The 16642-nt window shown below is 34.5% G+C and overlaps 1 protein-coding gene across 1 annotated transcript in view; it reads left to right on the forward strand.

Moving 5' to 3' along the window:
- LOC109103661 (receptor-type tyrosine-protein phosphatase mu-like) overlaps nt 1-16642 on the forward strand; it is a 203259-nt gene that overhangs the window by 143995 nt on the left and 42622 nt on the right. Inside the window, exons 17-23 of the mRNA XM_042719198.1 lie at nt 4095-4246; nt 4916-4990; nt 5587-5613; nt 8351-8362; nt 10725-10939; nt 13411-13419; nt 15422-15462. Of these exons, the coding sequence (XP_042575132.1) occupies nt 4095-4246; nt 4916-4990; nt 5587-5613; nt 8351-8362; nt 10725-10939; nt 13411-13419; nt 15422-15462 (531 nt within the window). The remainder of the gene's footprint in view (nt 1-4094; nt 4247-4915; nt 4991-5586; nt 5614-8350; nt 8363-10724; nt 10940-13410; nt 13420-15421; nt 15463-16642) is intronic.

A 16642-nucleotide genomic window follows, 5' to 3' on the forward strand; every position in this document is an offset into this window, starting at 1 on the left:
TTTAGTGTTGTGTCGTGTCTTTAGTCTCTGTTGGCTCTCGCTCATGTACTGATCCCAGACCAGCGGCGCAGCACGCATCCCACAATTCCCCATTGTTCCCTGTGTCCGAGTGGTTCTAATGAAGACGCTTGCATTAAACGCCTACAACAGCCACGCTCGTGTGTGAAAACACAATTCCCAGCATGCCGTGCAGTTTTATCCGTAGTGTGCGATCTTTTCTCTGCTGGATGCAATCAATTAGGACAGTGTGTGTGTGTGTGTGTGTGTGTGTGTGTGTGTGTGTGTGTGTGTGTGTGTGTGTCTGTGCATGTTTGTACATGTGCATGTGCGTGTGTGTGTTTGAAATGGAAATTGAATTTGACTTCATATTTGTAAAGCCTTAAAATATAAAGCTGAAGTTCATATACACTGTTAAAAAATACACTAAAAATGCTGGGATAAAAACAACCTTTGTTGGGTTATTTCAGCAACCCAGCATTAGGTAAATATTAGACAGAACACATGCTGGGTTATTTAACTCAACTATTGTTTAATAATTACAATATTGCTGGCTTAAAATGGTTTGGAAATTAGATATCAAACACAGAATTACTAGAATTAACAGCAATAAACAAAAGATGAACATTTATTAAAAAGAACGAACCTCCACGTACAAAAATATAAGACCAATTGAATTTATTTGGATGAATACAGCATAGTTTACAATATTACATACCAGGGCCATCGAGAACGAAAGATGCTCAGGACAGCTGACGGTCGTCATGAAAGCTTATTATTTGCACGTGTTTTTAAGTATTGCCAATTTTAACATTTAAGAGATTTTAAAGCATTCAAGCACAAGAAGAACTCAACTAAGCGAACCCTGAATTGAGTTCTCTTTCACAACTTCTTGTGCTTGAACGAACACATAGACCTCGTCAATTTAAACATTCAAGTGCAAAAAGATGCAAAAGAACTTTGATTGCTCCCCCTTTCTTTGTGTTCCTACTCAAATACACATTTTGACCTACTCATGTCACTAAAGGGATAGTTTACCCCAAAATGAAAATTACCCCATGATTTACTCACGCTCAAGCCATCCCAGGTGTATATGACTTTCTTTTTTCAGATGAATCCAATCTGAGTTATATTTAAAAACCTCCTGGCTTTTCCAAGCTTTATAATGGCAGTGAATGGGTGTTATTTTTTAACCGTATAAAAGAAGTCCAATAAAGCTCATCCATCCATAATTAAACATGCCTCACACGGCTCCTGGAGGTAAATCGATGCATTTATGTATGTAAAAAATATCTATATTTAACATTTGTGACCCTGGACCACAAAACCAGTCATAAAGGTCCTTTTGAAATTGAGATTTATACATCATCTGAAGCTGAATAAATAATCTCTCCATTGATGTATGGTTTGTTAGGAGGACAATATTTGTCTGAGATACAACTATTTGAAAATCTGGAATCTGAGGGAGCAAAAAAAAATCTAAATATTGAGAAAATCATCTTTAAAGTTGTTCAAATTAAGTTCTTATCAATGCATATTACTAATCAAAAATTAAGTTTTGATATATTTACGGTAGGAAATTTACAAAATATTTTCATGAACCATAATCTTTACTTAATATCCTAATGATTTTTGGCATAAACGAAAAATTGATAATGACGTAGGACGTCGGCGTAGTTAGCAGTCAGTGAGATTGAGCCACTAACCCAGCGGCTGGGTAACACAAAAATTACTCAACAATGGGCCTCATTCATAAAACACCAGCAGAACACATTTTTGTGTAAATCGTTTGTAAAGCCATTCTGACGTAAACTTCGAATTCATGAAAATGTTCGTATTTTCCAAACTCTTTGATAGACACACGTTATTGCGTAGTTATTGTTAAATATATTGACTATTAGTCTTTTTTGCATTTATGTAATATACTGGAGCCAAACATGAGAGAGTAGAGCAGAATATTCCCCTGCGTTTCTGGACACGCAGTTTGCGTAGCTGTAATTCATAAGCGGGGATTATGCTAATTGTGAATGAGCGAGCACGAGCGCACTATTTACGAATGATTGGAATTCATGAACATACACATGTTTAACTATCAAATCAGAAGTTAACAAAGCATTTGTGAATCCGGAGGAGAGTTTTCTCTTTGGGAATGTCTGTTTTATGTGCAAATTACTCAGAAGTTATGGCAAGTTTCATGAATGAGGCCTGTTGTGGAAAAAGACAACCCAACATATGACCCAACAACCTCAACACAGTAGAAAAGAATAACCCAGCATTTTTTAGAGTGTTCTATATCAGTCTTTCTACATTACTTTACAACGTAGACTCTTTGTAGTGATTTGAGAAATTTACCAGTGATTTCTGAGTGTGGGAATGGAATCTAAATCTTTCTGCCAGATGGAGATTGAGTTTTGACTCCGAGCTGATGGTTGATGTTCCTGTGGAGGAGCTCCTGTTGTTTAGTGTGGATAATCTCATGGCGGCGTAACCCGTTCGCTCTGCTCATCACTCATGTCTTCTGCTGATGTTCATGAGCTCAGTTTGGCTTTAATGGAGTTTGTAGTTTGTAGAAACTTGCTGCATCTCCTTACTTTGTGGTTTGGCTCCGTTTCCAAGATCTCATTGGAAATTACTTGCGGATCTGCTTTGGGAAGTCGAGCCTCAGGCGAGGAAGCACACGCTAATTTCCCTCCCACGGATTGGTTGAGTAATTTGGCCTCATTTGCATTTGCAGATCGTTAGCAGATGAAGGCAGGTTAACTGAATTAAAGCTGAACTCCATTACAGCGCTTTATTCTCAGATCTCGGCTGTAATCACGGAGAACCGGTGTTTCTTGAGGCTCTTGGTGGGACATTGATTAAAATGATATTGGGCTTTAATTGGGAGGGTGACTTTGCCATCTTAATGAGGCCCTGATTAGTCTGAGTGCTTTCTCAGAACTGCTCTTTCCTCACTAAAATACATTTGTTGAAATAACCTCTCACCCTGTTCCTCATTTATGACTGTGTTCATACATGCACAACTTTAAATACTGTTTAAATGCATAAATGCAGTATGAAACTATACATTATTGTCAGTTACTTGTGGAAATAATTTATTTTATTTCAGTGTCAAATATTACAAAGATAAATTTGATTAAAAAAAAATAATAATAATAATAATGTAACTTAAAATAAATGTTTACTAAAAAAAAAAAAAAAAAAAAAAGAAGCAAAATATGAAAATGTTTTACTTAAGCTTGTTGTTCCCAAAGCAACCAGAGTTTATTTGCAAAAACAGGTAACTCAGTTTTTTTAATATACAAAAATCATGTTTTTTATTATGTAATCATGTTTTTATTGTGTTAGTTAGCTGTAATCTTTAGTTATTTTTTAACCTACTCGAAATAACCCAGCTGCAGTTTGATTGAGATTAATTGGAATGCACAGTGAAAAAACATGATTTTTGAGAATTGTTAAAAACAGAGTTATCAGTTATCAGTTTTTACAAATTAACTCGTTCCCAAAAGTTCCCAAAGCAACATCTCATTTTCAATTAGTTTAACTTGATGTACTAAAATAACTACCACCAGAACTAAAATATTAATAATTAAAAACATAATATTAATAAAAAAAGTTGTTAATGATGATATTATTAATAATTTTTTTTCTTAATATTTATTTTAAAATAGAAAAATTAAAACTAATTCAAAAGATTAATAAAATAAGTATATGATTTATAATTGATTATATAATAACTAAAAAAGAATGAATAATGATTGTAATAGTAATATAATGATAATTAAAAATATACAAAAAAAAATTACTAAAACTTTGAAATAATAATGAAAATAGATGTGATAAAGCTGAGTACTTTCCCAAACAGTGTTCATACTGCATACTGTGTGTGTGTGTGTGTGTGTGTGTGTGTGTGTGTGTGCGCGTGTGTGTGTGTGTGTGTGTGTGTGTGTGTGTGTGTGTGTGTGTGTGTGTGTGTGTGCGTGCGTGTGTGTGTTTGTGTCATTCTGACTGTGAGACGTGTGTATTTCCTGTCAGAACTTTCAATCATGTCACTAATGCTGTTACAGTATCTTTATCTTTGATTTTGTGATTTGCAGAAAGCTGGCGAAGAAGCGCAAGGAGACTCTGAGCAGCACGAGACAGGAGATGACGGTGATGGTGAACTCAATGGACAAGAGCTACACGGAGCAGGGGACCAACTGTGATGAAGCGCTGTCATTCATGGACACACACAACCTCAACGGACGCTGTGGGTCTCACACACAAACACACACACACACACTCACAAACACACACTCAATCACACACACTCACACACACACACTCACACACTCACTCACACACACACACACACACTCACAAACAACTTGCTCCCACACACATTACACACACACACACACACACACACACACACACACACACAGACTCACTCACACACATAAACACACACACACACACACACACACACACACTCACTCACTCAATCACAGACATACACACACACACACACACTCACAGACACACTCACACACACACACACACACACACACACACACTCACTTACACACTCTCTCACACACACACACACACTCACAAACACACACTCAATCACACACAACCACACACACACACACACACACTCACACACTCACTCACAACACCACACACACACACACTCACAAACACACACTCAATCACACACACACACACACACACACACACACACACACAGACAGACTCACTCACACACATAAACACACACACACACACACACACTCACAAACACACACTCAATACATTTAATATAAATATTTTAATTTTAAATTATATTTTAAATATAATAATTTTTAAATAGTTTTCAGCTTTATTTCAGTTGACAGAAATGTTTGTGTGAGTGTAATGGTGTTTTTCTGTGTGGCCGGATCTTCTCCGTGTTCTCTGACGGTGAAGACCAACACGCTGAGCAGCAGCATCCCCAACACGTATTACCCAGGTGACACACACTCCACACGCGTGTGCATGCGGCAGAAACACGCTCCGACTCATTCACTCTGAGCTCTTCCTCTGTGCGGCAGAATCACGATCCGACTCATTAGTTAATGAGTTAAAAAACATGAACAAATATCTGTCAGTGGAGTCAGAAATTACAGTATTACATTTATTTTAAGATACTAAACAATACATCAAATTCAAATTACAAATCTATTACAACACTACAATCAAATCTCTTTTTTATGCTTTCCTCTTAATATCTATTGTTTCTGTTTGTTTATAAAAATGATTAAAAACAAGTAGGTGTATGATGATTGTAGCAGAAATACTGAAAGGAATAACTTGCCTTATTTGACTTTGAAAGTTGTGCTGGACAGTAGAGGAACTTAAAGTCAGATGATTGAGATCTGCTGTATTAAAGCAGACAGCTGATGATTCAGACAGACTAATGTGTGTGTGTGTGTGTGTGTGTGTGTGTGTGTGTGTGTGTGTGTGTGGTGTGTGTGTGTGTGTGTGTGTGTGTGTGTGTGTGTGTGTGTGTGTGTGTGTGTGTGTGTGTGTGTGTGTTTCTCTTCTTTCTGTGTGTTTCTCCTCCAGACCCCTTCGTCCCCACAGCGATCTTAGGTGAGCCGCGTCTGTGTTTCTCCACGTCATGCTCGTTTGATTTGGGTTGTTTTGCAGCTTCTCATCAGCACACCTGTCCTTCCATCTGTTGCTTCTCTTCCTTTGGCTTCCGCCTTCACTCCATCCCATCCGTGATGTCACTTCCTGTCTGACATCTCATTTGCATGCACAGAAATGTGGACTGGATGTGGAGGAGTGGATGGATGATGCTGTAGCTGCACATTCAACACACATGAGCGGAGATGTTACTGAATCGATGCCTTGAATTCAGGAAAATCACACGTTTGAAGTCAGAGAACTCCAAAAAATCATCCAAAAATCGATTAAAACAAAACAAAACTAGAAGATTAAATAAATTTAAGTGTATTATTATTACTACTCTTACTACTATATTATTAGTTATATTTATAATAATAATTTATTGATAAATTATAATAGTAAATTGTTGTGTATAATAATCAATTATCAATGTTTAATTAAATGAATAATTATTTAATTTAATTTATTTTTGTTGTTGTTGTCATTATAATACAATTAATATTATTATTTCAATTATTTTATATAATTTTAATTATATGTTAAACATCATTTAAAATGTATATATTATTATGTTATTAAAATATGTATTAAATTAATTGTTAATTTGTTAATACATTTATTAAAATTGTATATTAATAATTATAATTATTATAATACTAATTATCATTATAATAAATCTATGTATTCAAATAATAAATTAATAATTTAATAATAAATGTTGTTTAATAATAATGTAATTGTTAAAATTCTAAATTTATAAAAATAAAAAATCAAAAAATCTTTTTTTGTGAACACCAAGATACTGATGAGGAGTGTACGTTTAAAAGTTTTAGGGTTTATTTAGCTGATGATGATGATGAGGATGTTGTTGCATTAGAACTGAAGAACTGATGAAATGTTAAATGCAATAAAAGCGCCTGGCAAATGCATGAATGTAGATGTAAATGCATCGCTCTGCGGTTCTGCAGGTTCGGTTGATGCGGTTCACGAGCCTAAGCTTTACTGTGTAAATGTGGAGACGGTTCTGCCAGTGTCGTTTTTTCCCCTCGGGATGTTTTTTGTAGTTTTTGGAGGAGGACGGCTGGATCAGCGTTTCTGTCTCGTTCTCTACATCCACTCCAGTGTTTCTTTGCTTCTCTGCTATTCTCTCAAATGTTTCTTATGCCTTTAGCAGCTCTTTCTGACCTACTTGTTTTTCTTTTTCTTATTTTGTGGTTGTTTATTGCTTTATTGTTTGTTTATTTTATTATATGATAAAATGTTTTGTTTAATTTTGTTTTGTACCTCAACACCCTATTTATCTAAAGCACTCTGTACCCCAGAGTCGGCCCTCGCAAGGCCTGAGAATTTAATTGAAACATAATGTGATGAAAAATAGGAGCTCAGAGTGGCGTATTAAATATGAATGACTCTTGGCTAACGGCACATGTAAACGATCGCTCGAGCGGGAACAGGTTTACTTTACACAATAAAGCGGGGGGGAAACAGAAAAACTTCACCTCCGGCACATGAGGGTTTATGGAGCAGTGAAGATGATGCTGATGTTCATCACGAGCAGAAGCACAATCAGCTCAGCTGCTGCTTCAGCACTTCTCAACCGTTTACGCCTTAGGATGTAGATTTCACACTGGACATCAAGTATTTATTGTGCAAAATTCTTCAAATCAAGTGCTGCTTTTTATTTTTATTTTTTTTTTTTTTTTTATTTTTTTATATTTTTTTTAATATTTTTTTTATATTTTTTATTATATTTTTTGTTTTTTAGTTTTTATTTTATAACTTATTATAATTTAAATTTATAACTTATTTCACTATTTATTATTATTATTATTTACATTTTAATTTATAATGTATTTATTATATTTGTGTTTTATGATTTTTATTCATTATTTTGAAGTTTTTTTCTTTTATAAGATGTATTAATTTGCTATAATTGTAATAATCTAATGCATTTGTTTCTCTATCTATTTTTATTATTAAATATTTGTTTGTTTGTTTATTATAATTTTTGTTTATAGTTTATATATTTCTATTTTATATTTTTACAATTGTAATATTTATTATTCTAAATAATTATTCTCTATTTTTATTTAAATATAACTTTTTTATTTTATTTTTAATTATAATTTTACATTTATAAATTGCTTTTATTATATTTCTATTTTTCTGTTTTTGCAGTTTGTTACAACAATTGTATTATGTTGGTAGTTATTTTATTATTATTATTATTATTATTTTTTTTTACATTTTAAATTCTAATGAAATGCATGTATTGTCTTTAAGCTGCACAAAACACATTGAGTTCAGCACAGATGATGTTTATCCTCATTGAAGCCGTATTTTCTTAGATCCTTTTTGAGAATGAGGTCATAGAATTTTAACAGATAATGGGTCTGATTGGCCCCCACGTGACCTTTGACCTCGCCGCTGCTCTGTAGATCTCCATGAAGCGATTGCAATGTTCATCAATTTTATTTACATTTCTTCTTTTGTTTTGAAACTCATTTTTCTCCTTCATTGTGATTTGAGTCCCATAACACCCGGATCCCTGATCACCCTGCGACTGATCAGAGCTCTGCTAGTTCTCTTGTGTAATTCTTGCTTAAACCCTGTCTTCTCTCTCTCTCTCTCTTCTCTCTGGCTGTCTCTCGCTCTCTCTCTGTCTCTCGTTTAACCTCTAATGTATCTGCTTAAAAAGTCCCCATTAATGGTAAGTTCATCAGCGTGACAGAGGTTGTGTGTTTCACTAGAGTCACGTCCCTCTCCCTCCATTGGCGCGTTACAGCATCACTCGTCCACCACATCATCATCATCATCATCCACCTCCTCCCATGTGCCAATGCATTGTGTTTGTGCTGTCTTTGCTTTGGCTTGTTGTGCTTTGGCCTGTGTGGTTCTAAACATCCGTCATCTCTCATCCACTCATGCTTTGCTGTTGATTGACAGCACCCAGGCCTCATGGCAGATCTCAGATCAGGGCAAAACAGGCACATAGGCTGTGTTTCTTTGAAGTTATAGAGGAAGCATCACATGAATTTTCACGAAGGAATGAACGAGCGGGGCAGTCAATCGATCCCTCCCTCCACATCCACTCATCCACCCTTCCTGCAACGTCGTGTCATGATCATCCATCGCCAATTAATACAGCGCTTTCTTTTACACTGATTGATTATCTGGACAAATACAGACAATTAAGGCAAAGACACTTACAGGAGGAACATTGCACTGGTCAACTTTGGAAAAACATGTCTTCGTTCAGACTAGTGGAAAGAAAACATCCAAAATACAAATTTTATTGCACTTCATCTATCTTTATATCTTATATCTTTAAAACGATTTTTCTCCATTTTAGTAACACTTGCAAACACCGAAACTTAGAGGTTTATTCCTATCTATGTTGTGGAGGTTTTTACTGAGGGGATTGTTCATACATAATTCACACTGATTTATACAACATTTTACTCCTATAAACGTGGTAAAAATGCACATTTTTAAATGTGGTCAGTTTTTTCTCCATTTTAGTAGCACTTGCAAACACCGAAACTTAGAGGTTTATTCCTATCTATATTCTGAAGATTTTTACTGAGAGATTTGTTCATATATCATTCACGCTGATTAATACAACATTTTACTCCTAAAAACGTGGTAAAAATGCATATATTTAAAGGTGCTGAGTTTTTATCTCCTCTTCGGCAGCACTTACACACACCAAAACTTACAGTTTTATTCCTATCTATATTCTGTAGGGTTTTACTGAGGGGTTTGTTGATATATCATTCACACTGATTAATACAACATTTTATTCCTAAAAACATAGTGAAAATGAATCATTCTCTGTTGACAGTATTTTCTAATTTATGGAATGATAAAAAGATTAAATCCACAATTACTTCAGTAAAAACCTTAAACTATAATATATCAACAAAATCAAACAAGAATTTTCATCCTGGATGTATCCAGTGTTCAGATTTATAGTCTGGAAATGTATGCAAGTTAATGCTTTTTTTCTAGAACGGTGATATTTATTACTTTTTTTTTTATTTTTTTCTGCATTGATTTTGTTTTATTTATTCATTAAGAAAGAGTTGTTCAGGAAGTGTGTGTTATTTTTTTTTTTTTTTTGTTGTTATGTTGTTATTAACCTGTAAGGTGTTACTTTTCTGTTATGTTTCTGCATTTTCCGTGAATGACAGCTTAAATGTCAGTCACTCTCTTACATAGAGTATCATATCCCTGCTGAAAAAAATGGCTAAAACCATTGTTATCTGGTTGGCTGGTCTTGGCTTGTTTAACAAGCTGGTTTTAGAGAGGTTTTGACCACTTTATAGCCAGCCAGATTGGAAGTCCAGGTTAAACCACCTACATCCAGTTTAAAGACCAGCTTAGGATGTTTTTCAGAGTTTATTTATTTATTTTTAAACAAGGTTATGTGATTTAGTTTTATTTTAAAAGATTAACAGAATAAATTATATTTTATTATTTACATTTATAACAAGGTTATGTGAATTAGTTTTATTTTAAAAGTTTTGTATTGTAATATACGTGTTTATTTGCAAAAAACAGATAACTCCATTTTGAGTTCATGTTTTTGTGTAGTTAAAGTTGTTGTATATATTTAATCAAAACAAGATTAACTCCAGTTTTTATCAATTTTATTCAGGTTTTAGTTGTATTTTTTAAAACTGAGTTATTAGTATTTTGCAAATGGAACTCGTATTATATATATATATATATATATATAGATACTTATTATATCATAATATTATATATATATAGATTATATTGTATTATATTATTATAAAACTTATATCAATCTAACTTATACATAATTATATCATTAACATTATTTCACATTTTGAAATCACAGCATACAGGTTTGGAATGGTGTGAATGTGAATAAATGATGACGCATTTAAATTTTTAGTGAATTTTGGTTTATGTTTTTGATTTATTTTCATTTAAATTCTTTAGGGCCATTAGGAAGTCACTGTAAAAGGAAGCGTAAGCGTGATGTGTTTGACCACTGCATTCTTCCTGAAGTCATTGCGAGTGTTTTCTGTCCTGTGTTGCAGACGAGACTCAAACCCTGACCAGTGACACCAGCAGCCTGGTGCAGTCGCACACACACACCCACTCATCGCACACACACTCGCTGCGCAAGCGTGAGGCCGTGGACGTGCCGTACCACACGGGCCAGCTTCATCCCGCCATCCGCGTGGCCGACCTTCTGCAACACATCACGCAGATGAAATGCGCCGAGGGCTACGGCTTCAAAGAGGAGTACGAGGTAAGAACTCATCGATCCCATCATCCACAGCAGTGTTGGGGAAAGTCACTTTTAAAAGTAATGCGTTACACTATTGTGTTACTCCCTAAAAAAGTAACTAATTACATTACTTAGTTACTTTTTATGGAAAGTAATGCTTTACGTTACTTTTGAGTTACTTTTTAAATCTGGGCAGGACTTGCTTGTTTTGTTTTTTAATATAACATTTTTTTTTTCTTTACAAAACGTAAAAGCCCTTTCACCACCAAAATTGAAATGTATAAATTTTTTTTTGCCTCAGGCTGAAGGTAATTTGGTAAATTCGATGTTGTACAGTAGAGGGCCAGGCTGCTCAAACAAATCACATGAATAATAAACGCAGGGAGAAGAAAGTTCAACACTTCAGCAAATAACACAAAATTTAAACACAAATGTGTCATTTTTGCTTATTAGTATGGTTGAATTGGATCATCGAAGATCAGCAGCAAAGACATTGGTTAATAAAATGGAATTAAATACATAAATTATATTTGTCTTATTTAATATATTTTAATTATTGCAGGTTTGTATAATATTGTGAGTTTGCGTTTGACTGTTTTTATTGATTTTGAGGAACACTGAATCTGTTTTTGTGCAGGTGAGATGAGTAAACACTTTTCTTATTAGTCTAGAACTACAGTAAGATTCATGTTCACACACAACACTCTGCACTTACTCCTTGATTTCTGTCACATGGCAACACCAGAGCTGTCACTCAAGACATGGAAACAAAGTAACTGGAGTTAATTATTTGAAAAAGTAATTCAGATATTTCCTTCTGAATTAAAAAGTAATGCATTACTTTACTAGTTACTTAAAAACTAGTAAAAAAAAAGTAATCTGATTACTTAACTCGCGTTACTTAAAATGCATTACCCCCAACACTGTTCATTGTTCATAGTGTCATTTATCATGATGATGATGAGCGTGTTTCTCTTTGTTTTAAGTCAGATAGTTTATTAGTGTGAGAGTGTGTTCACATCAGCTGTTGCTGCACAATCATCACACACACACACACAGGTTTACTGCATGTTTTCTGAATTCATTAGACTTCTGCTATACTGTAAACAAATTCTCACACAAATATTCTATACCATAAAATTTATTTATTTATATATTTATTTTATACCATTTTTACAGTTGAGGACATACTCAATTTGATTCACTTCTAGGTTCAAATTTGTCCCCAAAATATGGTTACACTTGCACACACATAAACGCACGCACACAAACACACGCACACACACACACACACACCAGCAGTAATTCAGCGTGATTAACACTAGATCAGTGCTTCTCAGCCAGGGACACACACACACACACACCAGCAGTTTTTTTTAGTGATTTTATCTTATTTATTTATTTATTTATTTATTTATTGACACTCAATATCTGTTTTTCTTCAAGAATGTACCGATCTTGAAACTTTTGGTATCACAAAATGAGTCATGGTTTATTTATTTATTTATTGACACTCAATATCTGTTTTTCTTCAAGAATGTACCGATCTTGAGGTAATACTTAAATACAAAATCAGGTTTTTTTGGTTGTTTGTTTTATTGTTTTGTTTTTTGTTTGGAACACCTGGACTCACAATATTAATCATGTTTAAAATAAAAAAAAAAATAACAATAAAATAATTTAACTTTAAAAAATGCTTTAAATGATAAATTATGCTTTAAAATGAATATAAATTATCAGTTTTATTTATTATTTTATTATTGTTTTTGTTTAAGAATTTACAGTTTTGGAATCACAAAGTGAATCATAGTTAAAAATAAAATTAAATAAAATGCAAGAAAAAATAAAACATAAAATTAAATAAAAATAATATAAAATAATATTCTAAGTTTATTAAACACACAAAAGCACATTGTCCCTCTTAATAACTGTTTTTAAGAATGTACAGTTCTTGAAAAATCTAAAATCACAAAATCATGGTTTAAATTAAATTAAATTAAATTTAAATTAAATTAAATTAAATTAAATTAAATTAAATTAAATTAAATTAAATTAAGAACTCATAATTAAAGAGGAAATCCTAGAGTTGGGATCTTATTGTGTTGGACGGGGAGCTTTGAGTCAGAGAGGTTGAGAAGCGCTGATCTTCATCATCATCATCGTCATCATTCACTCCTGTCACGTCTCCTCTCTCCTCTCCCGTGGTTCTCCATCATCTCCTCTCTCTGCTGTGCTCCTGTTCTCCTCTCCATGATCAGTGAGGTTCTGTCTACTCTATTATAGATGAAGATGTCAGACACACAGTGACACAAACACGACTGGCCTTTGTGAAGCCTTCAGGGTTCATATAATGAAGTGTGTGTGTGTGTGTGTGTGTGTGTGTGTGTGTGTGTGTGTGTGTGTGTGTGTGTGTGTGTGTGTGTGGATTGTGTTATTGTTGACTTATACACTGTGTCTCTCTCTTCTGGTTCTGTTGGTTCTCTGTGGAGCAGATCAATGAGGTAAGATCACACTTCATTTGGTTCCTTTGTAACTGAGAGACGCAGATGATGATGATGATATTGATTATGATGATGATTATGATTATGTTGATTATGATGATGATTATGTAGATTGTGATTTCTGTGATTTGTGACTTGCGTCCAGCATTATGTGTAGTATGATTGATGAAGATGTGTGTGTGTGTGTTTTTTTTTTTGTATTTATTTTCTCGTGTCTTTATGTTTTCTGAGAGTTTTTGAGGCCCTTCATCTTTCATTTTGCTAAAATCACCAGTCAACAGTCAAACAGCGATGATTACTGATGGTTATTGAGCGTCTGAACCAGCCGTTTGACTCTGAGACTCCCATCATCCAAAACAGAGACAGCTTGCATTCAAGACAGTTTGCTTTCAAGGCATTTTTAGTTTCTAAAGAGTTTTAAGAGCTCAGTGTTCTTCACGGCTCCTGTTGTTTTTAACCAGTCAGTCTGCAAAATTTTTCCAATCATACATGATTTACTGGATCAGAGATAAGGATTTTTAAAAATATTTTTTACTCAGTTTTCATGGTCCAGATCACCACATAGTCCTTTATTTATTGTTTTAGATTTAGAATTTTCTAATATTTTTCATAAATTGAACAAATGAAATTAAAAAACATGAAACATGATATTTAAGTTGTAAAGTGCCAGTCATGCAGATAATGTGGGTTAGATGTGATCGATCATTAGTGAAGTTTTCCGGCATGAATTAATGATGGAAAGCAGATGAATCATTGGTCTCTGAGGAGTCACATGGTCAAAGGGAGTGTCGCCATTCATCTGCTCTTCTTCTCCAATACATTAACAACCTTTTGATTCTTAAGAGGGAGAACAGAGAAGCTTGTCTCATTAGGAGATCGTTCTACTGTGCTGAGAATATAAAAGTCAGAGAGGGAGAAAGACAACTAGATTTATAGATGATTTCTGCACGTTTCTACTCAGTAAAACACAGTATGAGCACACAAATGTACAGAAAAGCTTCATGTTGATGCTTGATCATGATCAGAAATTACTCAAAAAAGGAACCCAAACTAAACCTATGAACTAATTAATAAAAATAAATAATACTACATAGACACTGAATGAATGGATGAGTGAGTGCGTGCGTGCGTGCGTGACTGAGTGCATGAGGGAGTGTGTGCGTGTGTGTGTGTGTGTGTGTGTGTGTGTGTGTGTGTGTGTGTGTGTGTGTGTGAGTGAGAGTGAGTGAGTGAGTGTGTGCATGCGTGAGTCTGTGTGTGAGTGAGTGTATGTGTGTGTGAGAGTGAGTGTGTGTGTGTGTGTGTGTGTGTGTGTGAGTGAGAGTGAGTGAGTGAGTGTGTGCATGCATGCGTGAGTGAGTGTGTGTGTTTGAGTGAGTGCATGAGTGTATGTGTGTGCGCGTGAATGACTGTGTGCATGCGTGAGTGTGTCTGTGTGAGTGAGAGTGAGTGAGTGAGGAAGTGTATGTGTGTGAGTAAGTGAGTAAATGAGTATGTGTGTGTGCGTGTGTTCGCTCAGATCAGCTTGAGTTGCAAAAAAATGCATTTTTGATCAGTATTTTTGTTTTGTTTTCAGTAAAAGCATGAGATTTCTTGAGAAGCTGAAGCAGAGATCAGACTGAATGTAATGAGTGTTATTGTTAAATTACAGCTCACACCTCAGCTGTGCTTTTCAATAATTCATCACGTATTCTTTATTTAAGAATGTGCAGATCTTTTAATGAAAATAAGGAAAAATATTGCAGTAAATGTTTCTCCTCGATATGGCTGTGTTAATAATGAGCAGCAATTTTCCTGGCGAGGTTTTTGATTCTCAGATGAGACGGCGGATGGACAGACGGGTGAGATCTGAGAGGAGTTTTTGTGTGTTTGAGCTGCTTTGACGCTTCATCCTAACCCTTCTCCTTAGTTACAGGACTGGAGCAGATGTGGTGCTGGACTGATGTGGTTTCTGCTGGACTCTGACGCGTCTCCGTCTCTCTGTGTGTTTCTGTCTCTTCAGAGCTTCTTCGAGGTTCTTTGTGGCCCCTGTGATTCTGCTAAGTGGGATTAGGATAGGATGGACGAGAGAAGCGTTATGGAAAGTTATTGGATTGTGAGTATCGGTTTGTGTTTATGAGTCTGTACTCATGCATTTGATTCAAAATACTCCAGAGTTCCTGCTGTTCATGATTTGTTGCTTATATCAAATCAAATTGCATTTGAAATATATAACATATACTTTGGATGTCTTTTAAAGCAGCTAGATCTCAAAAATACAAATGAGTTATTATGAAATACTTTATAGTTCAATAGTATTGCAGTGATATTTCTTTATTGAAATAATTGTTATAGTTTGAATAAATAAATAAATAAACAAACAAACAAACCTTTGATCTAAATAAATAATATTATTATTAGTTGCAACAGCAAGTAGTAGTATTGTTATAATTATTATATAAATTAAAATGATTATGAAATACTTTACATTTTAATAGTGATATTTCTTTATATATTTCTTTAGTTTGTTCTGTCTGTTTTGTAATTAAACAATCACAGCCAATTTCATGGCCAGAAAAAAAGTATGTGTATGTGACCCTGGACCACAAAAGCAGTCTTAAAGGGATACTCCACCCTAAAATGAAAATTTTGTCATTAATCACTTACCCTTATGTCTGATTCCAAACCCGTTAAAAGTTTTTGTTCGTCTTCAGAACACAATTTAAGATATTTTGGATGAAATAACAGGGAGGCTTGAGACTGTCCATAGACTTGCCAAATAAATAACAGTGTCAAGGTCCAGGAAAGTATGAAAGACATCGTCAGAATACTCCATCTGCCATCAGTGACTCAACCATAACGTTATGAAGTGACGAGAATACTTTTTGTACACGAAGAAAAGTATGAAAGACATCGTCAGAATACTCCATCTGCCATCAGTGAGTCTCTCCAAATCAGCGTAGCGCCATTTTGGCAGTTCTGAGCAGTACGCAGGCGGCGTACGGTCTTCTGTGTCAGCCGGCGCCTGCGTACTGCTCAGAACTGCCAAAATGGCGCTACGCTGATTGCTGATTTGCTTATTTATTCAGCTTTCATATGGTGTATAAATCTCAATTTCGACAAATTGACACTTAAGACTGGTTCTGTGGTCCAATGTCATATATATATACACACACACATACATATGGCTGATATATTTTCTCAATTCACTGCCAACATGTTATTTTTATGCTCTGGTTTGACT

The sequence above is a fragment of the Cyprinus carpio genome, chromosome B2 (assembly GCF_018340385.1).
Source record: "Cyprinus carpio isolate SPL01 chromosome B2, ASM1834038v1, whole genome shotgun sequence".
NCBI classification, from domain to species: domain Eukaryota; kingdom Metazoa; phylum Chordata; class Actinopteri; order Cypriniformes; family Cyprinidae; genus Cyprinus; species Cyprinus carpio.